General features: G+C 39.3%; 1 protein-coding gene across 3 annotated transcripts in view; it reads right to left on the reverse strand.

Moving 5' to 3' along the window:
• The window catches only part of ZDHHC20 (zinc finger, DHHC-type containing 20), a 61,789-nt gene that overhangs the window by 8,106 nt on the left and 29,668 nt on the right, over nt 1–24,015 (reverse strand). Inside the window, exons 4-11 of one of the 3 annotated variants that reach the window (XR_001005664.1) lie at nt 21,457–21,526; nt 20,305–20,337; nt 19,028–19,148; nt 10,918–11,050; nt 6,758–6,884; nt 1,760–1,849; nt 737–781; nt 270–385 (exon numbers count right to left, since the gene is read on the reverse strand). Coding sequence is in view for 2 of the 3 variants with exons in the window: in XM_011976536.1 (XP_011831926.1) it covers nt 270–385; nt 1,760–1,849; nt 6,758–6,884; nt 10,918–11,050; nt 19,028–19,148; nt 20,305–20,337; nt 21,457–21,526 (690 nt within the window). In the remaining variant the exon portion in view is untranslated. The remainder of the gene's footprint in view (nt 1–269; nt 386–736; nt 782–1,759; nt 1,850–6,757; nt 6,885–10,917; nt 11,051–19,027; nt 19,149–20,304; nt 20,338–21,456; nt 21,527–24,015) is intronic. The other 2 variants (XM_011976537.1, XM_011976536.1) reach the window with 2 other exon arrangements.

Genomic DNA, 24,015 nt, shown 5'->3' on the forward strand with positions numbered 1-24,015 from the left:
CCCGGCTAATTTTTTGTATTTTTTTTAGTAGAGACGGGGTTTCACTGGGTTAGCCAGGATGGTCTCATTCTCCTAACCTCGTGATCTACCTGCCTCGGCCTCCCAAAGTGCTGGGATTACTAAGCGTGAGCCACCGTGCCCAGCATATATTTAAAAGTTTCACATATTTTAGTATTTTTTAAATGTTACATTATTTTGAGTTTTCCACATGTATCATATCTCATGCTGTTCATTTGAACCAAAGCAGTGTTTCAAATGAGAACTATTACCTGATTTGACGATGCCTTCTTCAGCTCCATTCTCCAGCCACTGAGATTCACTGTCCAACAAACGGTTTTTTGATTCACTAAGTGGTTTGATAGGAAAAGGCTGATTTGAGCCACTACTGAAAAGAAGAGCAAACAACTTAATAAATAGCTTAATGCTCAGCGGTGGATACTTAATAAATTAATAAGCAGCAAATTAGTATTCCTTCTCCTAAATATGTGAGGGCAACTCATGAGATCTTAGTACTCTGAAAAAACTACCTTCAAAATAAAAATATGCCCACAACCCCCCATTAAATGGCTCTCTAGACCCAAGAATCTGTATTCCAACGCTGCCAATGAAAACAATTAGTCAAAATCTAAAAAGCTTCAGAGGCCAGTCTGAACTGTTCTTAATATGTTAATCGGGAGCCATAGGCAGTGCAAGGACAGGTGGGGATCTATGTCTGTGGCCAGTACAAAACAATTACCTGTCATTTCCCAAGTTTTCTGCTTTCTACCTCTGCAGTTTAGATCTAAGGGGAAAAAATGATTCAGTGATTTAGCGTAGACTTATTTTTCTAGCTAAAAGATCCAGGGAGGGAGGGAATGGAGGAAGGAAAGGAAGAGGAAAAGGAAACTAATATTTGTTGGTTCCCTATTATGGGCCAGACACGATGCCAGGCACCTTATATACATTATCTCAGCGCTCCAAATAACCTTCGGTGGTGAGTATCATTATCCCGATTTCATAGAGGTGGAAACTGAGGCTCATAATTTAAGTGACTGGGCCAGAACCGTAACAAATGTTAGACCTCAAAGGTCTAAGGCTTTAAGCTACATTCTAAGACTTAGGGTTCTTCCAATATTAATATGCTAGTTTAGAACTTATCATTCCTCTTCTCCTACAACTTATTTCTGTAATGAATAAATTATGAATGTTTTACTTGGACAGAAGTATCTCTAGCTTCTTTAAAATTTCATTTAAAATGAACTATTACACTGAATGTATGAAAGTTTACTTGCCACGCAAATATTATGGGAAAATTTCCTCTAAGATGAAGTAATGAAAAAAAAAATTGTATTTTTGAATTCTTATTATTTTGATAGTATATTAAAATTTGTTTATCACAATAAAATGGTGATTAGTATAATGACTAATTTATTTGAAAAAACATAACTGACATAATCCAATCTAATCAAATCTTGAAAGGTCTTAGTTGCTTCCCAGCTTGCCCAGACATTTCCAGCTTTATGCGATTATCCTGGTTTAACTATTAATAAATAAGCATTCTCTTTCCTACTCTTAAGTGTTCTGGTTTAGATAATAAAAAATTATGGTTATCAGCACATATACCTTTATTAACCCACAGTTAAAAAATTTAAATTTCTCTTTCCCTAACTATGCTGGTTTACTAAATCACTACTGTATTTACTCATAAGATGTACACACAACACATGTACACGGTTTGCTTTATGATGAATATGGAAAAGCGTAAGGACAAGAAGCACACCTTCTGGCGTACTCATTCTGGTTTGTAACAGAAGCTTGTTCTGGATCCATCCCCACAAGGCGAGTTGGAAAACTGCAACCATCACCCAAGCTGCATAATGAAAAAGAGTAATAATTTAAATAATGCTAAATTAAATCAAAATGGTCAAATTTAACACCCATTTTTCAGAGACACAGCATAAATTATCATAACTTGTCATATAAGGAAGTAATTCCTAAGATTTCTAATTTAGGTGTTATTACCTTGATATGGTTTGGCTGTGTCCTCACCCATATCTCATCTTGAATTGTAGCTCCCATAATTCCCATGTGTCAGGGGAGGGACCCAGTGGGAGGTAACTGAATCATGGGGGTGGGTTTTTCCTGTGCTGTTCTTGTGAAAATGGGTAAGTCTCACGAGATCTGATGGTTTTATAAACGGGAGTTCCCCTGGCACATACTCCTGTGTCTGCCACCATATAAAATGTGACTTTGCTTCTCCTTGCCTTCCACTATGATTGTGAGGCCTCCCCAGCCATATGTGAGTCAACTAAACGTCTTTCCTTTATAATTACCCAGTGTCCGGTATGTCTTTACTAGCAGTGTGAGAACAGACTGATACCGCCATTGCAGACATAAGCCCTTTTCTTTTATAATTTACACACATTGAGAAACAAAGTCTTCTGTGCCTATTAAGATTCTGATGCCTAGCATAGCACCCCAAGCATAGGTATTCAAGTATTTGAGTAACTGACCTGCTTATCGTAATCATTTATGAGATCATTCAGGCTCAAACTGAAATTCATGATGTAAGTTCCACATATTTATTCAACAATATTCATTAAACAAATATTTACTGAATGCCTATGATGTTCTAGGTACTATTTTAACTACTACGGATATAGGAAATAGTGAACAAAAGAGAAGAAACTTTCTGCCTTCAAGAAGCTTACGGTCTAAAAAGAGCACACTTATGCCTTATTTTCATATTATCTAAACACATCAAAATTGTATACTACAGGGACTTTTACTTCTCGCCAAGATGGAATAACTGGTAAACTGTACATAGTCAGAAACTGAACAGTACAAAATTATTTTTTTAAAAAATAGGCAGCAGAGAACTGTGGTCTCAGAAAAAAAGAAAACAAAACCAAGCAAGGCACAGCTTTCTGCCAGGACCGTGGCACTACAGGGGGTGGGAAACCAGGGCCCTGGCACTACGGGGGTGGGAAACCAGGGCCCTGGCACTACGGGGGTGGGAAACCAGGGCCCTGGCACTACGGGGGTGGGAAACCAGGGCCCTGGCACTACGGGGGTGGGAAACAAGCAGAACAAGGTAGTTTCACTGAATTGAGATGACAGAGGTGAGAGTTTTGAGGCTGAGGTGGGCTGGGTGCGGCGGCTCACATCTGTAATCCCAGCACTTTGGGAGGCTAAGGCAGGCGGATCACTTGAGGTCAGGAGTTCAAGACCATCCTGGCCAATATGGTGAAATGCCATCTCTACTAAAAATACAAAAACTAGCTGGGTGTGGTGGCATGCGCCTGTAATCCCAGCTACTAGTGAGGCTGAGGCACGAGAATCACTAGAACCCGGGAGGCGGAGGTTGCAGTGAGTCAAGATTGCAGCACTGTACTCCAGCCTGGGCACTCAGCCTGTCTCACTTTGAGAGACAGTGAGACTCTAAGAAAAGAGGGGCTGAGGTGGCTTAAATCTATGGGACAGAGTTGAGAGAGAGCAAGATATGCAGAGAAATGGCTGCAGAAATCTGCACGGTGCTGTGCCTGAGTCTTCTGATAAATACTAAGCTGCACTTGTGAATCCAGGAAAAGAACAACTGGGAATAATGAACGATGAATAATTCACAGCACTGGGAAGCATTCACATTTGCCCAGCTTGACTGGGGCGATCTCACTGAACACATGGATTTGGCAAAAACTCCACATTAATTGGAGTGCTAAACTAGCCCTAGAGAAAGTACTACTCTGGACTCAACGTAATACAGCTTAAAACAAGCCTCAGGCCAAGCGCAGTAGTAATGCCTCTAATCCTATCCCTTCGGGAGGCCAATCTAGACAGGCAGCAAAGTAGCATTCAAAATGTCCACCACCCAATCAAAAATTACTGGACATGAAAAGTAGCACAGATGTGATCTACAGCTAAGAAAAAAAAAAAGTTAACAGAAAAAAATCAGAAACTTAGCAATTTCAGTGAAAATTAGCAAACAAGACTTTTTAAAAATGATTATCAATGTACCTGTGAATTAAAAGGAAAAATAGATATAATGAAAAGATAAATGTAAGATATTAAAAAAACCAAACTGAACTTCTAGAGCTGAAAAATACATCTGGGCCAGGCGCGGTGGTTCATGCCTATAATACCAGCACTTTGGGAGGATGAGGTGGGTGGATTGCTTGAGGTCAGGAGTTTGAGACCAGTCTGGCCAACATGGTGAAACCCTGTCTCTACTAAAAACACAAAACTTAGCCAGGTGTGGTGGCACGCACCTGTAATCCCAGCTTCTTTGGAGGCTGAGGCAGGAGAATTGCTTGAACCCAGGGGACACAGGTTGCAGTGAGCCTAGATCGCACCACTGCACTCCAGCCTGGGTGACAGAGCAAGACACCGTCTCTAAATAAATAAATAAATAAATAAATAAATAAATAAATAGATAGATAGATAGATAGATAGATAAATATTTTTAAAATCTTACATGAAAGATTCATTGGAAAAGCTTACCAGCAGGCTAGACATTATAGAAGAGATCAGTGAACTTACGGATATTAGCAGTAGAAATTAACCAAAATGAAGCGAACAGAGAAAAGAAGATGGCAGAGAAGGACAAAATAGCAATGACCTGTGGGTCACTATCCAGCAATTTAACATATGTGTACATGAGAGGACCAGAAAAGCTGGTCAGGGAGGAGGTGGAAGAGGGGAATAGGCAGAAAAAAATAGAGACATAATTGATGAAAATTATTCAAATCTGATGAAAACTATAAACTTACAGATCCAAGAAGCCTAATGAACCCCAAGGAGGATAAACACCAAGGAACTCATCAAACTGCTCAAAACCAATGACAAGGATAAAATCTTTTTTTCTCTGTCATCCAGGTTGGAGTGCAGTGGCGCAATCTTGGCTCACTGCAAGCTCCGCCTCCCAGGTTCACACCATTCTCCTTCCTCAGCCTCCCAAGTAGCTGGGACTACAGGCACCTGCCACTATGCCCGGCTAATTTTTTGTATTTTTAGTAGAGACAGGGTTTCACCCTATTAGCCAGGAAGGTCTCGATCTCCTGACCTTGTGATCGGCCCGCCTCGGCCTCCCAAAGTGCTGGGATTACAGGCGTGAGACACCGCGCCCAGCTGATACAGATAAAATCTTAAAAGTAGCTACAGGAGGGGAAAGGATAGTAATTTACAAACAATGAAATAAAGAAATTAAAGTCAGGCTGACTTTTCATTAGAAACAATGCAGACCAGAAGATAATGGAACATCTTTAAAGGAAGGAAAACTAAAAATAACAACAAAATCCTATCGACATATAATTCGCTGTTTACAGAAAATAACTTCAAAACAAGTAATCTGTGTTCCAACCAATGGGAGGGGGAAAATCCTGAATACATGAGAATGGATAAAGTATTCAAAAGAGATCAATGAACCTGAAGATATAGCAATAGGATCTATACAAAATGAAACACAGAAAACAGACAAAAAATGAAAAGTGCACCAGTGAGCTGTGGGAGGACTGTGAGTGACTGGTAACACGTGTAACTGGAGTCCCCACAGTAATAGGGGAAGGAGATGACAAAAGAAATAATGGTTAACAATATTTTCCAAATTTGATTAAAGCTCTAAAACCAGAGATCCAAAAAGTTCAATTAAACCCAAGCACAAGAAACTAGAAAACTAGATCAATATATCATAATCAAATTGCATGAAGTAGTGATAGTCTTAAAAGTAGTCATAGAAAAAACATTATATACAGACTAACAAAAATAAGAGTTATCACAATTTCTCATTATAAAAATGCAACCCAGAAACATAACATTTAGCAACATCTAAAATTTTTTGTTTTGTTTTGTTTTTGAGACAGAGTCTTGCTCTGTTGCCCAGGCTGCAATGTGGTGGTGCCATCTCAGCTCACTGCAACCTCTGTCTCCCAGGTTCAAGCGATTCTTGTGCCTCAGCCTCCCAAGTAGCTGGGGACTACAGGTGTGTGCCACCATACCCAGCTAATTTTTGTATTTTTAGTAGAGACCGGGTTTCGCCATGTTGGCCAGGCTGGTCTTGAACTCCTGGCCCCAAGTGATTCACCTGCCTCAGCCTCCCAAAGTGCTGGCATTACAGGCATGACCCACTGTGACTGGCCAACATCTAGAATTTTATACCAAGCAAAAATGTCTTTAAAAAATGAAAGCAAATAAGTCATTTTCAGACCAAAAAAAGGCAATTGAGTTAATCTAGGGAAAAAAACCCGTAACTCCTACAAATATGTCATTCAATCTTCAAATATTTTTTCCTTCTTTATGATGACTTTGATACAGAGCTGGCCTAAAATGGATGGAAATGGGAAAGAAATGGAAACTATCAATCATCTCAAGAATACACTCTCATTTACATTTGGGGTAAAATTGCAATACATCGTTGGTCTTCTCTGATTTAGGACACAACAGAATACGTAATTCATTTCTGTGATAGGATCTTTGAAGTTGTGGCTAATAACTATACGTTTTTATAATTCTTTATTTCAAACAACATTTGCATTTTGAAAAAAAAAATCTTTTCTTAGCAAATCATCTTTTTCTTCTACTTTCCTTTCAAATATATAAACTCTCCTTAACCTTATCTAATTAAAAAATGAAAAATAAAATATTTTATGTATAAAAAATTGAGTTTTCATTCTCAATGTCTGTAAGAATATCATTATATATTATATTCTCTAAATCTGAAGACATTTAACCAGAAAAAGACCACCACAGATGCCATAATCCCTGAGACCCACATTTTATAAATTACCTTGAAAATATTGGAAGTAGCCAATACTTCTTTTCATCACCAAAGACTTGCCTCCAATTTTTACTGTATCCAAGAGAGAAACCATTTCCATCAGGTCCGTATGAAAACGTGGGTGCGCGGAATGATTCTGTTAAATATACATACATATATAAACTAATTAATCTGTTTAAAAATTATAGAAGGGATGGAAAGTACCAATTTTCTTGCTTATATATTTGACATCAAAAATTATAAATATAATTTAAAATAAATAATACATTGGTTGCAATTAAAAGATAAATTTCTGAAACTTCTTTTGGGAAAAAACACATTTAATATTTCATCAACCTTATAAAGTAACATGTCAAAATAATTATCAAATATTACTGAAAATCTAGTGTTGTGTGCTCCACTATCTCTTGGCTTTTTTTTTCTACAAGATATTCTAACTCCTGCAACTTCACTCATTATTTATGAATTTCCTACTATGTTCCTGATAGCTTCGTACCAGATATTTGGGATTCAAAGATAAATTAGATAAAATTCCTATTGAAGAACCTAGAGTCTAGCAAAAGTACAGTGTAATAAGTGCTAACATAGCCATGTTGTACTGGGAGCACAAAGGTGAAGGAAGCTAATTTTGTCTCGATGGGGGGCATATATGTGCTTTGGGGGTGCTTGTAGGGAAAGGTGAGCAAGCTGAGGGTGACCAGACCATTATTTCAAGCTTGGTTGTTAAGTGAAGTAGAGTGAGGTCTGGAGAAAGATACAGGCTTCACAAAAAATGTTTAATTTAAAAATAGAATGCACTTCAGTGTGTTTTATAAGCTAAAGATAAGAACCCAGGGTATTGGGAGGGACTACTGATATAAACAAGTGAACTAAAAACTGAAGAAGGAATCCTAGAAGAGATGGGAAGGAGTCTAGAAAAGTTGTAAAGATCTACCTTGAATACCAGAAAAGACATCTTTCTTCCTCAGAAGTAGAGACAGGTGAGAGTGATAGGTGTGAAAGAAGAAATGTTTGTATGAGGCTATAAAGATGTGAAGATGAGAGTTTACTTGTGACTCCTTCTAATTTTTCTACTAGGGACTCATAAAATAGGTAAGGAGAGTGGGAGAATTATGAAAATCTGGAATAACCGTCTTGGGTAGTAGGTGAGGGACCTGACCAGAAACATGTGACATTACTGCCAAACAGAGCTAAGGTCCTCAAACGTCTTAAATCTGTAGCTATAGCAAACCTTACGGAGGAAGACATCCTTCAACAGCTTTCAACAGCCCCACTGCGCACAGGGATAAAGAGGATGGCTGGGTAACCAGAGCCATGAATTAGCAAAGGAATAATGGGAGAAAGTCTAGGCACCAAAGATGTAAGGAGCTGTTTTTGTCAAGAGCTGTTAAAGTCATTTATCATAGGATCTAGAATGGACATGGGTGAGAAATAAAACCAGAAGGGAAAGAAAAACTTAGGAGAAAACTGTTGGAGAATAGAAGACTCAGGAAGTATATTAGAATACAATAAACAGAGAATAACATATTCAAGTTTAAAATTTCATTTTCAGAGGCTCTTCAGTTCTAAGCAATAAAAAAGCTCAGAATCAAAGGGACTAGCTTGCCTGTTTGCGATAATGAAATTAGCTTAAATGCAGGAACTCACTAAATGAGGGTAAACGATCTCAAGGTGGGTAGGTGACGGTTATGAAGAAGATAGAGGTGATGCAGCAGAATAAGATACCCTCAAAAGATCCAAGAACAAGCATCTGAATGTAGCAGTGGAGAACTAGCTAAAGACCAGGGCTATGGGAGATGAAGCTGTAAAAAAGTGGTGTGTTAAGCAATGTTTTTTCAAAGTGTGGGTTAAAACACCTTAACAGACCACAAAATCAACTGAGTGACTTGCAACCCGCATTTCCTTTTAAGAAACTAGAGAAGAAAATATCAGAATACACTGCATATAGTAGAGATTAAACAGGTTTTGTGAAACTTTTGCTTATTTTATTTATATAATTTTATAAATATTTGTGCAAGTTCTAAGTCACGATACGAAATGCTACATTTCTTACTGTGGCCACTGGCAAAAAAAAAAAGTTTGAAAAAGATTGTTTAAGACAACAGCAGGTTCCCTAGAAATGCCAGCCTCTCACATACCTACGGGGGCTGGGCAGGAAACAGAAAAGGCACGACTGGCAAGCCAGTGTCCACACCCTATCTAAATCCATGCCCTATCTTGTGCAGTCCACCCCTGCTTAGCTCTGTTTCACTGATGCCGAGTGGGAAAACGGGCCTGCTACCACTAGATTCATCAGTTCTGAACAGAAGAAATCTGGTCTTCTTTGTGAAATCGCTCACATAGATCTTATTGGTTGGGGAGAACTTAAGGGCTGCACTTTGCCTGTAGGCTGCCTTTCTGTCATTTTCAATTAAAGGTAAAGAGATAGCAGAATATTCTACAAAGATGACCAAAAAAAATTAGTTAATAGGGATAAGAAATTTTGTTTACATGGAAAAGGGATGAAGGCATGATGGAACTGGAAGAGAAGGAACAAATCCTCACACTGGAAGCCCACCATAACTTACAAGACAGCTCAGTAACACAACATTAAAATGATCCAATACTAAAGCATCTACATGTCTCACCCCAAATCCCTTATTCTTTCTATAATTAAAAACTGTTTCCCTCCAACTTACCTGGCAGATATATGGCTCTAATCTAGCAGGTGGATTTTAACTTTTTACAAAACATTACCATAAAAATCCTTATTCTGTGTCTTGGTATGTTAGCAGATACATGAATATTTCAATTATAGCATAGCAGGGCTTCTAATGTCAACAGTTCAGTGAGCAATGCCACCACTGTTGTTTAGGGAATGTTTGTCCAATTACTTGAATACCTTACTTTTCCCCCTATATGTTCATTTTTTAAAATGATCAAACAAAAAGAGAAATAAATGCTAATACTAGTGATACAATACATAAGTCTCACTGACAACTGACACAAAGATGGAAATAATGAGGTATGTCAAAAGCACTACTCCTTAGCTTCAGTCATGGAACATATGCCAGTTAAATGTGTTTAACCGTGGGGGAAAAGTAAAGAATATATATGGGCTGGGCAGGGTGACTTGCATCTGTAATCCTAGCATTCTGGGAGGCTTAAGTGGGAGGACCACTCGAGCCCAGGAGTTTGAGACCAACCTGGGCAACATAGCAAGACCCCATCTCCATAGAAATAAATAAATTAGCCGGGTGTGGTAGCACACACCTGTAGACCCAGCGACTTGGGAGGCTGAGGTGGGAACACTGCTTAAGTCCAGGAGGTCAAGGTTGCAGTGAGCTGTGATGGCACGACTGCACTCTAGCCAGGGCAACAGAGTGAGACTCTGTCTCAAAAAAAAAGAATATACATGAAATACACTGTTATGTTTTAGCTTAAAGATAAGCTGTAATTGAGGATGTGAGGGTTTTCTTGTTTGAGAACAAACTTCCTTAAAGCACGTAAATCTACTGTCTATCTCTCATAGATTAATTTTTTTTGAGACAGGGTCTTACTCTCATTGCCCCGGCTGGAATGCAACGATGCAATTTTGCCTGACTGCAGCTAGTTTTTTTTGTATTATTAGTAGAGACAGGGTTTCTCCACGTCACCCAGGCTGGTCTCGAACTCCTGGACTCAAGCAATCCACCCACCTTGGCCTCCCAAAGTGCTGGGATTACGGGTGTGAGCCACTGTGCCCGATCTCTCACAGATTAATTTTTGAAATGACACTGTATAAACGCAGGAAAGTTTTTATTAAAATTTATAAAATAGTTCTCCACATAACACGTTACTGAAAATATGTTAAAAAGTCAATCTCATTTCCTCAACCTTCTCCAAAATAATGAACTTTATTATAAAACCATTGTTCCCATCCAGTCAAAATTAATTTTACTACAGAATTATTTTATTATTTTTACTTTTTAGAGACTGGGTCTCCCTATGTTGTCTCGGCTGTCCTCCAGGGCTCAGGGGCTTCTCCCGCCTCTGTCTCCTGAGTAGCTGGGATTATTAGGCACATGCCACCAATTCCGGATTCAGAATTGTCTTATACTTCTCTATCATCTGACCCTGTCCTTCTCTAGATTTCATATTTATTTATGGTCACTGTCCTAAGCAATTATAATTTATTTTAACCTACTTACCTATTGTTGTCCTATTTTTTCCAACTAGCCAGCAGTGGTAGCTGAAAAGTGAGAGGACGCTGATGAAGAACATTGCAGACACAAAGAAAAGAAAAAGTACGTGGAATTTTGCACGTGTATCTGTCAGTTCATTCTGAGGAGGAAAAAAAGAAGTTAATTTTGAGGAGAGTCAACCTCCAAAATATAATTTATAAGTTAGTTCTGCCTAAAGATCGTTGAATATGTCAAAATACTTGCCATATTTGAAAAATAATAAATTACTTAATATATCCCAATGCAACAACTGCAAAAGCAAAGAATTGGTATTATCAAAAAGCAACTTGCCTATCTAGGAGTTCAGGAAGAGTTATTTAAAATACTGTTCTTAAATTTTTTTTAATTTTAGCTTGGCATGGTGGTGTGTACCTGTAATCCCAGTTATTGGGGAGACTGAGACAGGAGGATCACCTGAGCCTAGGAGTTCTAGGCCATCCTGGGCAACACAGTGAGACCCCGTCTCATTAAAAAAAAAAAAAAAAAGCAATACTTTCAATAATAAAGTGAAAAGATCAACTCTTATACCCAACACGTTTTCTTTTGTACTTTATGTATATATTCAAGCTTTCTCCAACATCCAACATATATAAGTTCCCCATATCTATACTAAAATATTTGACTATTTTATTTAGATTTGCTGCTAACAAAAAACTAATTGTGAAATATTTTTGAACTTCTCTAATCTCTATTTTCGGACCGCCCATGCCTTCAGCTGCTTCAATTCCTACTTGTTTCATCTGTATGTCTATAGCGCCTTTGTGCATAGTTAGCCATTTTGATAAATAAATTTACCACAAGGTATTAATGAATGAAAACAGCTTCTCTGGTATCCCTTCTTATGGCTATATACATTTTAACAGACGCAAACTAGAGCCTAGAAGAAATTCATATCTTTAATAGGAGGAGGAGGCCTTTAAATGTTAGCTCTTAAAATAAACCATATAGGCAAAGCACCTACTCCACCAGAACACGAAGCTGTTCTGTTCTGCTTGATTTTAAAAGTATTACAGACTAAAAGGAGGCTATTAGCATTAGGTTATTTTGACATTGATCTTTTTCTCTTTTCTTCCAGAGTAACCAACATATGTTTCAAACGTTTCAAACATATCAAGTGAGTCTTCCATCTGACCATCTTGTGAAGTGAATTTTTGTTAAACATATTCACTATAAATGTCACAAAAGATATCATGAGAATGTCGTGGTAATGATGTATTTTACCTTCGGACAACTCTCTGTAGATTTCCTGTGGCAAAGCTTGTGCAAATAGAGACAATACATTAAGAAACCAACTTTTATGCAAAATTATCCTAAACACTAGTTTTATAAATCCTGTCGAAGGAACACTAAGATGTTGCTTTCTAATGGCCGTCTACAACATTTTCTCAAGAAATACAAAAGAGAAAATAGACAAGAACATGTAGCTCTTCGAGCACATTTCCTTTTTTTTTAAAAAAAAAAAAAAAGACACAAGGTCTTGGCTGGGCGCGGAGGCTCACACCTGTAATCCCAGTACTTTGGGAGGCCGAGGTGGGCAGACCACCTGAGGTCAAGAGCCTGGCCAACATAGTGAAACCCCATCTCCACTAAAAACGCAAAAATTAGCCGGGCATGGTGGTGCACGCCTGTAATCCCAGCTACCTGGGAGGCTGAGGCAGGAGAATCACTTAACCCTGGAGGTGGAGGTTGCAGTGAGCTGAGATCGCACTGCTGCACTCCAGCCTGGGTGACACAGCGAGTCACAGAAAAAAAAAAGATACAAAGTCTCACTAAGGCACCAGAGCTAGGGCTAGTCTTGAACTCCTGGCCTTAAGTGATCCTCCCGCCTTGGCCTCCCAAAGGGCTGGACTACAGGCATGAGTCACCTGTGCTGCGCCTGCAGACACGTTTCAAGTATCCTTTAAATATACACTTTTCCAGTGAGGTTTCACAACAAAGATTTGTGTCTGGGGAAGAATAAAATAAAATGTTTTTAGCCAATATTGAAAACAAACTAACTTCTGACTAGTAGTTTCCAAAAACTAGATCTGATGACTTCATACCACCTTCACTGCTTCTACCTTATTCCGGCCGGGATGCTGCAACAGCCTCTACCATGTGAGCCTGTGTATTGGCACGCGTCCTATCCCATCTATTCTCAGCTCAGCAATCAGGGTGAGCCTTGCACAAGTCAGATCATGTCCCCACCGGGCTGCTAGTAAAAGCCACAGTCATTTCAACACTCTCCAAGGCCCTCTGTCATTTTGGCCCCCTCTTGGTCCATTCCTTTCAGTCTCCTTTCCGCTCATTCTACCCCAGCCACAGTAGCCTTCTTGTGTTACTGAAACATGGCAAGGACACGTACCATGTTCTCTGGGCCTGAATGCTCTTATCTCAGATATCCATCAATTCCCTTCTAAATGAGGTCTCCCCTGACTGTGCTATTCAATACTGACATCTGCCCTATCACGCCACCGCCCAATACTTACATCTCTCACCCTGCTCATTGTTTATTACTTGTCCCCTCCTTCTCAAAAGCAGCTCTGCAAGGACAGAACTCTGCCCATTTTTTCAGAGATATACTACAAGTCTCTAGAGTACTACCTGCCATATAGTAGGTACTAAATACATATTTCCTGAATGAATGAAGAAAAAGGTAGATTTACGTTTACTAGTATTTTTTTACTCAGAATCCAAAAAAGTTATTCGTTCTTTAATAAATCATTGCAGACAAACATTGCTGAATTTTCTGATGGAGAAACGTGAAATTAAGTAATTTAGGTTTCATGTATCTGGCACTGAATCTGTTTAAATAAGGGGTATGGTTAGTATGTTGTGAACTGAACAAAGGTGCCCAGCTGAGGGGGAAATCAAAAGCCAAAATTCACGAGGCTGACACCATACAGGCAGGGGTGTTCTCTTCTAATACGTGCACAGGCATTGTAAGTGCTAGCATCCCCTGGTTTTAAGTACCCAAACTTTAAACATCTAATGATGTTTAAATCCTTCTAAAATGTAGTAGGTATCTCCTACAAATAGAATTGTGCTTGATGACTCATGGCTTTAATTATATTCTTCCCAACTATGAGTAGCAAGCTATAGTGGAAAGTAGCTGGATGCTGGAATAGCCAGATTTTAGTTTAAATTCTTCCTTTTATTATTATTTTTGTTGTTGTTGTTCTTTTGAGACTCAGTCTCCATCTGTCGCCCAGGCTGGAGTGCAGTGGCGCAATCTCAGCTCACTGCAAGCTCCGCCTCCCGGGTTTACGCCATTCTCCTGCCTCAGCCTCCAGAGTAACTGGGACTACAGGCGCCTGCCACCACGCCTGGCTAATTTTTTATATTTTTAGTAGAGATGGGGCTTCACCGTGTTAGCCAGGATGGTACTCGGTCTCCTGACCTCATAATCCGCCCGCCTCGGCCTCCCAAAGTGCTGGATTTACCGGCGTGAGCCACCGTGCCCGGCCTAAATTATTCCTATGTTATTAAGTATGTGACCTTAGGTAGTTGCATAATTTCTCCAATTTGCTTCCAACTCTGAAAACTGAAATAATAATGGCACCCTTCTATATCAACCATATTTTCTTCTTTTCTTTTATTTTGAGACAGAGTCTTGCTCTGTTGCCAGGCTGGAGTGCAGTGGCGTGATCTGTGATCTTGGCTCACTGCAACCTCCACCTCCTTGGTTCAAGCAATTCTCCTGCCTCAGCCTCCCGAGTAGCTGGGACTACAGGTACGTGCCACCATGCCCGGCTCATTTCATATTTTTAGTAGAGATGGGGTTTCACCATTGTTGGCCAGGATGGTCTCAATCTCCTGACCTCGAGATCCGCCCACTTTAGCCTCCCAAAGTGCTGGGATTACAGGCATAAGCCACCACACCCAACCCTATTTTCTTATTTTCTATATTCCTGATGCTCTGGCATCTGGAGCCTCACTAACTGGGGAGAAACTGCCCCTCCCCGGGCTAGCCAGTTCTTAAGAGACAGCAAACCACTCACCCAGGAGCACATCTTTCATACACAAACTAAACATTCCAGATCCCACACTGAGAACCACCTCTTCTGCCTTTTATACTCCAGAAGGCAGCAGTCCTCTGCCTTCATTGTCCCAGGACCAGGTATAAGACAACTCGAGATAGCCCCGACACCTGAGTCCTCTGCAATTCCTGGAGCCAGCCAATCCAAAATCTGCTTACCCTGCCTTCCCCACAGGAACCACAACAAAGGCTCTGGATCCCACATGGTGCCTCCTATCCTGGGGCCCCTTTCTCTTGGCGCTGTAACAAACTCTCTTTTCAGTGGCAATTGCCTCCTGATCTATTGGCCTCACCATACCTGAATAATAACAAAACCTACATTGTAAAACACCTTCACAAGCTTTTTAGAAAGAGTAGATGTAAAAGTACTTTTTAACCACAATAATCCCTCCTCCAAATTCAGAGATTTAAAGGTAAAAACAAAAACAACAAAAGTGCCAGAGGAAAAAATAGGACAATATCTGTATAAATGTATATGGAATAGACAACAGACAGGTATCATATATAAAAAGAACTGCTTTAAAAATGTAAAACTTTGATGTGACAAAAACAAAAGAAAGCAGGAATGTAAGACATAAACAGAAAACGTGGGCCAGTCGTGGTGGCTCACACCTATTATCCCAGTACCTTAGGAGGTCAAGGTGGGTGGATCACCTGAGGTCAGGAGTTCAAGACCAACCTGGCCAACATGGCGAAACCCTGTCTCTACTAAAAATACAAAAATTAGCCGGGCATAGTGATCCCGGCTACTCAGGAGGTGAAGGCAGCAAAATCGCTTGAATCAGGGAGGTGAAGGTTGTAGTGAGCTAAGATTGTGCCACTGAACTCCAGCCTGGGTGACAGAGTGAGACTCTGCCTCAAAACAAACAAACAAACAAAAAAAACCCAGAAAATGTGGAAAAAGCATTTGCAGCCCATGACAGAAAAAGAATTATCTTTTAGGAGTGTCTCACATATTCTGGATAGGAGTCCTTTGTGAGATTACATGCATTGTAAATATCTTCTCCCAGTCAGTAGCTTGCTTTTTCACTCCAAAAGTCACCTTTTTATAAAAAGTTCTTTATTTTAATGAAGCCCAATTTATTGATCTTTTCTTTTATGGTGATTGCTATGTTCAACGTAAGAAATCCTCATTTGGGCTGGGCGCGGTGGCTCGTGCCTGTAATCCCAGCATTTTGGGAGACCGAGGCGGACAGATCACCTGAGGTCAGGAGTTCAAGACTAGCCTGGCCAACATGGTAAAACTCTGTCTCTGCTAGAGAATCACTTGAACCCAGGAAGCAGAGGTTGCAGCGAGCCAAGACTGTGCCATCACACTCTAGCCTGGGTGACAAGAGCAAAACTCCATCTCAAAAAAAAAAAAAAAGAAATCCTCATCTAACTCAAGGTCAAGAATAAAGATTAGTGGCTAGGCTCAGCGGGTCACACCTGTAATCCCAGCACTTTGGGAGGTTGAGGTGGGAGGACTGTTTGAGATCAGGACTTATAGACCAGCCTGGGCCACGTGGTGAAACCCCGTCTCTACAAAAAATATAAAAATTAGCCAGGCATGGTGGTGCCCGCCCATGGTCCCAGCTACTTGGGGGCTTGAGGCAGGAGGATTGCTTGAGCCTGGGAGACTGAAACTGCAGTGAGCCATGATTGCACCACTGCACTCCAGCCTGGGAGACAGAGTGGGACCCTATCTCAAAAAACAAAACGACAACAAAAAAGATGAGTATCTTTAACATAAGACAAACTCCTTCATGTATAAATGTAAAAACGTACTAGAAATGGGCAGAGAACACAATAGAAATTTCACAAAAAAGACATGTCAGTGACTAGCAAGCGTATCCTCTTAAGAAAAGACAAAAAAAAAAAAAAATTTTCTCTGCTCATAAATTGGCAGGGATTGTACTTAAGAAAGGAGAGAATAAAGACAGGAAACTAGGAGATGGAGGGTCTAAACCATGCCTGTGATATTAGGAATAGGAATGATTTGAGGCACAGAGTTGGAAAGAACAAAATAAACATCTACTGACTGCTTTCCATGTATTTACACTCTTTATTTAAATCTTTATATAAATCCTGTAAGTTATTACCTCCATTTTAAAAATGAAAGAACAAAGAGTCTAAAGTTTAAGTATCTTGATTCTGGCTATTCACTCAGCAAATATTTACTGAACAACTACTGGGTGATGAAGAAACATAAATAAACAAAAAAAATAAATATTTGTGCTCCCGTGGAGCTTAGATTCTGGCAAATAAATACATACATGGCATTTACATGTAAAGAAAGCTCATTTTTTTTCCCTAGTATACCACCCTGATTCTATACCTCAGTTTCATAAGGGAATAACAATAATTACAAGACGCTATTAATTTTTCTAGCTTGGAAACTGATAGATTTGTAAATATTTTGTTCCCAATCAGATAAACATAGAAAGAACAGTGAAAAGAAAATGAGGGTGGTTTGAGAAGTGCTGATTTTTATGGTGTCTTCCTCATGTCTGCTGGTTCAATAAATAGCAACTGGAAACGGGACTGGGCTCAGCCCATGTGAGCGCTAGGGCTAGGAACAGCAACTGTGAATGCCACGGAGTACATGCAATCACCCAGAAAACAGTAGAAAGAACCGAGAGTGAGACAGCCCAGGACTGAACCTATATTTAAAGGGCTGAAGGGGAAAGAAAAAGGAATGAATATTGAAACTTAAAGAGAAGAGTTCAAATGAAGGAGAAAATTTTCATTTATTTTGAAATTATTTCGGCCAGGCACAGTGGCTCACATTTGAAATCCCAGCACTTTGGATGGCTGAGGCGGGCAAATCACTTGAAGTCAGGAGCTCGAGACCAGCCTGGCCAAAATGGTGAAATCCTCTCTCTCTTAAAATACAAAAATTAGTTGGGCATTGTGGCAGGGCACCTGTAATCCCAGCTACTGGGGAGGCTGAGGCAGGAGAATCGCTTGAACCCGGAAGGCAAAGGTTATAGTAAGATGAGATCACGCCACTGCACTCCAGCCTGGGTGACCGAGCAAGACTCCATCTCAAATAAAAATAAAATAAAATAAAATAAAAATAAAAAATAAAACAATAAAATAATTTCTAAATTTTTTAAAAATGGTACATGCACAGAGAAAATTAAAATAATGCTAAAAAGCTATTAATGAAAAACAGCAGTTCTCCCACTTCCAAGAGGCAGTTACTTTCAATGTTTTTGGTAGTTTTTCCCCAAAAAAGATATACTTCCACACTAAAAAAATTTTTAAGCTATATTTATCTGTTTTGAATACATTACTATTTGTCCACGTTACACAAAATCCAAAGGATAACTGTAAAAAGCATGTCTCCCTTCTAAGTGCCCTCCCCAGAGGCAACCACTGTTAAGAAATTTTTACTGCATTCTTTCAGATAAGACATATATAAATATATACACGTTATTTTGCTGTAGAAATGGCAGCATAGTATATGCATTCTTCCATGCCTTGTTTTTTTCACGTTAATAATAGATCTCAAAGATCACTTCACATCATTTGTTATAAAGAGCTTCCTTATTCTTTCTTAAGCTGCATTGCATTCCTTTGTATAGATGTATCATAGTTTAAGGAAACCTCAGCTGAAAAGACATTTAATTTTTTTCATTCATTTGCCATTTTAAGAAATGCTGTAAAATCTGTAAAGACAGGAAGCAGTTTAGTGGCTGCCTGGGGCTGAGGCAACCACTAAACTGCTTAATGTCTTTATAGATTTTATTACTATAAAAATTGCAGTAAGTCTCACTGACTCAAAGAAAAGCAATTTACCTCCCTAAAATGAATATGTTTTTGTTAGAATGTGGGTGAAAATAATTTGGATCACTAAAAAAGGCTCACTATATCCTGCTTAATATACATTTATTTACAAATAAACATGTGTATATGAAAGTAAATTGTAGCTCTATCTGTCCTCTGAGTCATTTATAAAACTCTAACTTGTAAAATTAAAGTATATCTACTTGTCACAAAAAATGAAGTAATTTATTAGAAAGATAGTATCTTAAAGTCTCAAATACATGTTTCAAGATAGAAAAAAAGACTTACCGTCCAAAATTTTATGAAGTACTCTAAAACTGTTGCAGCCACGAAAAGGCAATATAATAGGGAATACAATAAAAACAGCAGGAAGAATTTGTAATTAGAAAATCCCACACAGTTATTCACCCTGGAAAAATAAAGAAAGCCACATTATAAAAGTAAGACAAATCAAATTCACAGAAATAGAAAGTAGGATGGAGGTTGCCAGGGGCTAGTGTGGTGTGGGGAAGGGGAGTTCTTTAATGAGAACAAAATTTCAGTTTTGCAGGATGAAAAAGTTCTGGAGATTAATTGCACAATAATTTAAACATACTTAACACTACTGAACTGTACCCTAAGAAATGGTTAAGATGGTACACCTTATGGGAGTTTCGCTCTGTTGCCCAGGTTGGAGTGCAGTGGCGTGATCTCGGCTCACTGCAACCTCTGCCTCCCAGGTTCAAGCGATTCTCCTGCCTCAGCCTCCCAAGTAGCTGGCACTTACAGGTGCCCACCACAACATCCAGCTAATTTTTGTATTTTTAATAGAGATGGGGTTTCACCATGTTGCCCAGACTGGTCTTGAACTCCTGACCTCTTAGATGTTTTTAAAACAATTAAAAAGTAATAATTTTAAAAAAATTAATTGGGCCGAGTGCAGTGGCTCATGCCTGTAATCCTAGCACTTTGGGAGGCCAAGGCAGGGGGATTACTTGAGTCCAGGAATTTAAGACCAGCCTGGGCAACATGGCGAAACCCCACCTCTATTAAAAATACAATAAATTAGCCAGGCGTGGTGGTGCATGCTTGCAGTCCCAGCTGCTTGAGAGACTGAGGTGGAAGAATCACCTGAGCCCAGAAGGTCGAGGCTGCAGTGAGCCAAGATCATGCCACTGTACTCCAGCCTGGGCAACCAGAGACCCTGTTTCAAAAATAAAATAAAATAAAACAAAGAAACACAAAAAAAGACAAATCAGAAAACTTAATCATTATTACCTAGAAACGGGTCATCTGGGAAGTTGAGAGTGGTGTCTTAATTGTGAAGGTATGTATTTAATAAATTCTATAAGAATGTGGAATTTTAATGTTAATTCTTAATACATTGTTATTTGGGTTAATGTCAGCAGATATTTTTAATAGAAACCATTTAATATAATTGTGTACATACAAATATATGCATATACGTAAAGAGATCAATCTTAATATCTATGAGTAAGCTGGCCTTCAAAATTTAGGAACACTGAAGTTACTCTAAATTCTCTTTCCCACCACCAATGCAATTTCTTCTGTTTTTTTATACATACCAAGGACAGTGATGATCCATCTTAAGAATACATCTAGGAAACAAACAAGCATAAGAAAATCCATGCAGAAAAATTCTTCTAATTCTAACTTCTCATAACTTTCTTTTACTTGACTTAAAATTTTCTCTTTACAACTACATCTTAAGAGAATCAACCCAGAAACCAGGTTAGAGATAATTTCTGATGCTTCCACAAAAATGTTCATAGGTAAAAAGTCATGGTTTTTATACTGGGAATTCAGCTGAACATATTCAGCTGCCTTAGACCACATCAAATGATACTGTAATACTTAGATCTGGGCTGGGCACGGTGGCTCATGTGTGTAATTAATTCCAGCACTTTGGAAGGTGGAGATGGTAGGATCATTTGAGGTCAGGAGTTTAAGACCAGCCTGACTGACATAGTGAGACCCTATTCTGAAAAAAACAAAATTCAGATCTTGTGCACAGTACTTGGTACGTAAGATAGATCCAGCTAACAAATTAGCTGAAGGAGATAAAATGCAATACAGATGGCCCATATGTTATTTTAAACACATGCAGGTCATAAAAACAAAAGTTTAGAAGGAAATAAGCCAAAATATTAACATTGATGGGCTCGGAGATGGTTATTTTTCCACATAGTCTATAAAATGTTACCCCATGCATAAGCACTACTGTTTTTTTGTAATAAGGAAAAAAAAAAACCAAACCCCACATTTGCCTCCCTACTAGAATATGTGTTCTATATTTATATGAAGTTAGACCACAGATCATCTTAAATAATATAACAAAATGAGTAATCTAATACTTAGAAAGTTAAGTAACTGTGTTACTAAAAGTCACGGATTAGATGAGATTCCCAAACTAGTGATCTTTCCCTCAACATATTATCTCCTTGCATGTGCACAAGGACTTATATTAAGCACAAGCACAGATAGCATAAAGTTCGAGAAAATTCTATTCACTGGTATAGGAACTGTTATCAAAGATAACTTGTGAGTATATTCCAGCTTTTAGCAATTTTTTGTCTCACCTGTATGCACAGCAAATAATGGGAGAGGATGAAGTGTTGTTGTCAAGTGTAAAGCATATAAAATGTTCCTTCCCCTTGCACTCTCCCATCACTGATTTCCAGTGCTAGATAGTAAGCATATGTGTGAGTAACACTTACGAGTCACATGCTGAGCAGTGATGTGCCCGATCAGGTTTAATCAGCTGACATTTTTCACAATATCTGATAGCTACATGAAAGAAGTAAAAGGAAGATGTTGAAGGATGTACCAACTTAACTAATGTGACATTAAAACTTGCTTTTTTAAAAAAATAAACAACTCTGGGTAATTGATAACTAATAATTTTAAAACAATACCAAAATGTATTATACTTAGCTTCTCAAATCAAAATGTCAAGAGATAAAAGAGACCATCAGAATGTAGTTTGCTCAGCAATTTTTAGATGAAAAGTAGATACAAAGCAAATAAATGACTCATACAAGGTCAAACACCAGGGTGAGTAGCAGAACTAGACCAGAACTCAAGACTTAGTAAGTCCCAAGTCTAGTGTTTTTTTCCATTATACCACAATGCCTATAGCAATATCAAAATTTAGACTTTTAAGGCATCCTATGGGATTGTTTTTGAAATTCTGAAATAGCTTTATTAAGAAAAAAAAAAAAACACCTTTTATCTGCCATCCATACCCCAGATAAACAATAAAATTGGGAATGTATTTTTGAATAAAAACTCTGAAATGTTTTCCACTGGATCCTAATATATACTATTGTTGCTCAATACACATGTTCATTTAAAACGTATGGAACACCTGCTAGATGCCAGATATTGTTCATGCCTTCATGGACCTTTCATTGTACAGGAAGCAATGGGGAGTAATAATAAACAAGCTAACAAAATAAACAATGTATCAGACAGTGATAGTATAGATAGCAAGGAAGGAAACATTGGGGAGCTGTAATTTTAGAAACATATGAGAAAAATGAAATTGAAAGCAGCAAGTTAGTGAGACAAGTCTATCAGGGAGAAAGAGGTTGCCTTTTTTTTTTTGGGGGGGGTAGGGGGGCGGACGGAGTATTGCTCCGCCACCCAGGCTGGAGTGCAGTTGCACAATCTCGGCTCACCGCAACATCCACCTCCTGGGTTCAAGCAATTCTCCTGCCTCAGCCTCCTGAGTAGCTGGGACAACAGGTGTGCACCACCATGCCCAGGTAATTTTTGTATTTTTAGTAGAGACGGGGTTTCACCATATTGGTCAGGCTGGTCTCAAACTCCTGACCTCAGGTGATTCACCCACCTCGGCCTCCCAAAGTGCTGGGATTACAGGCTTGAGGCACCGTGCCTGGCGGGAGAATGAGGATTCTAATCAGAGAATGGACTCTGAGATGTGAGTATGCTTGGCGTGTTCAAGGATTAGTGAAGAAGAGTGATGTTCATTACAGCATTGTTTTTACTAAAACACTAGGAATAATTTGAATTATAAAAATAGTTAGCCATCTTATGGTATATCCAGTGAAATACTATGCAGACTTTAACAAAAATTTTCCATACAAAATACATTTATGACCGGGCGCGGTGGCTCACACCTGTAATCCCAGCACTTTGCGGGGCCAAGGAGGGTGGATCACAAGATCAGGAGATCGAGACCAGCCTGGCCAGTATGGTGAAAGCCCATCTCTACTAAAAATACAAAAATTAGCCAGGTGTGGTGGCGCATGCCTTTAGTCCCAGCTACTCCGGAGGCTGAGGCAGAAGAATCACTTGAACCCGGGAGGCAGCGGTTGCAGTGAGCCAAGATCGTGCTACTGCACTCCAGCCTGGGTGACAGAGCGAGACTCTATCTCAAACAAAACAAAACAAAACAAAACAAAACATTTATATCTTGTTAAAGAAAAGACAGCAGGCCAAGCATGGTGGCTCATGTCTGTAATCCCAGCACTTTGGGAGGCTGAGGCAGGCAGATCACTTGAGTTTAGAAGTTTGAGACCAGCCTGGCCAACATGGTGAAACGCAGTCTCTACTAAAAATACAAAAATTAGCCAGGTGTGGTGGTGCATGCCTGTAATCTCAGCTACTCGGCTGGCAGAGGCAGGAGAATCACTTGAACCCAGGAGGCGGAGGCTGCAATGAGCCAAGATGGCGCCACTGCACTACAGCCTGGGCAACAGAGAGACCCTGTCTCTAAATAAATAAGAAAAGAAAAGAAGACAAGACAAGACAGCAGGCCCAAAATGGAATCATTCATGCTAAGGCTCCACTTCACCAACCTGAAACCTAAGTTGTTTACTTGTAAGAGCTGAGCTTCTGAGAAATCTGGAGAGAGATGATAGTCAAATCCCATTAAAACAAAATTTTGCTTATGCCCCTACGAGGAAAGCAAGTTGGAAATAACCAATCTGCTTTCTGTTCTTTGTTTCCACTTTCTTCAGCCTTTTTCTAAAGCTGACTTCCCCTGTCCAGCTCATTGGAGCTCTTTTCTATTTTGTAGACTGCATAGTTCATAAATCATTAATAAAAGGCAATTAGATCTTTCAAACTCAATTTATTGAAATTTTGTTTTTTGACAGCCCTAATATGGAAAAATACAAGGATGTTACATGGAAAAAAGCAATTCAGGGCTGGGTGCGGTGGCTCACGCCTATAATCTGAGCACTCTGGGAGGCTGAGGCGGACGGATCATGAGGTCAGGAGATCGAGACCATCCTGGCTAACACGGTGAA

The sequence above is a fragment of the Mandrillus leucophaeus genome, unplaced genomic scaffold (assembly GCF_000951045.1).
Source record: "Mandrillus leucophaeus isolate KB7577 unplaced genomic scaffold, Mleu.le_1.0 Scaffold168, whole genome shotgun sequence".
In the NCBI taxonomy this organism is placed as follows: domain Eukaryota; kingdom Metazoa; phylum Chordata; class Mammalia; order Primates; family Cercopithecidae; genus Mandrillus; species Mandrillus leucophaeus.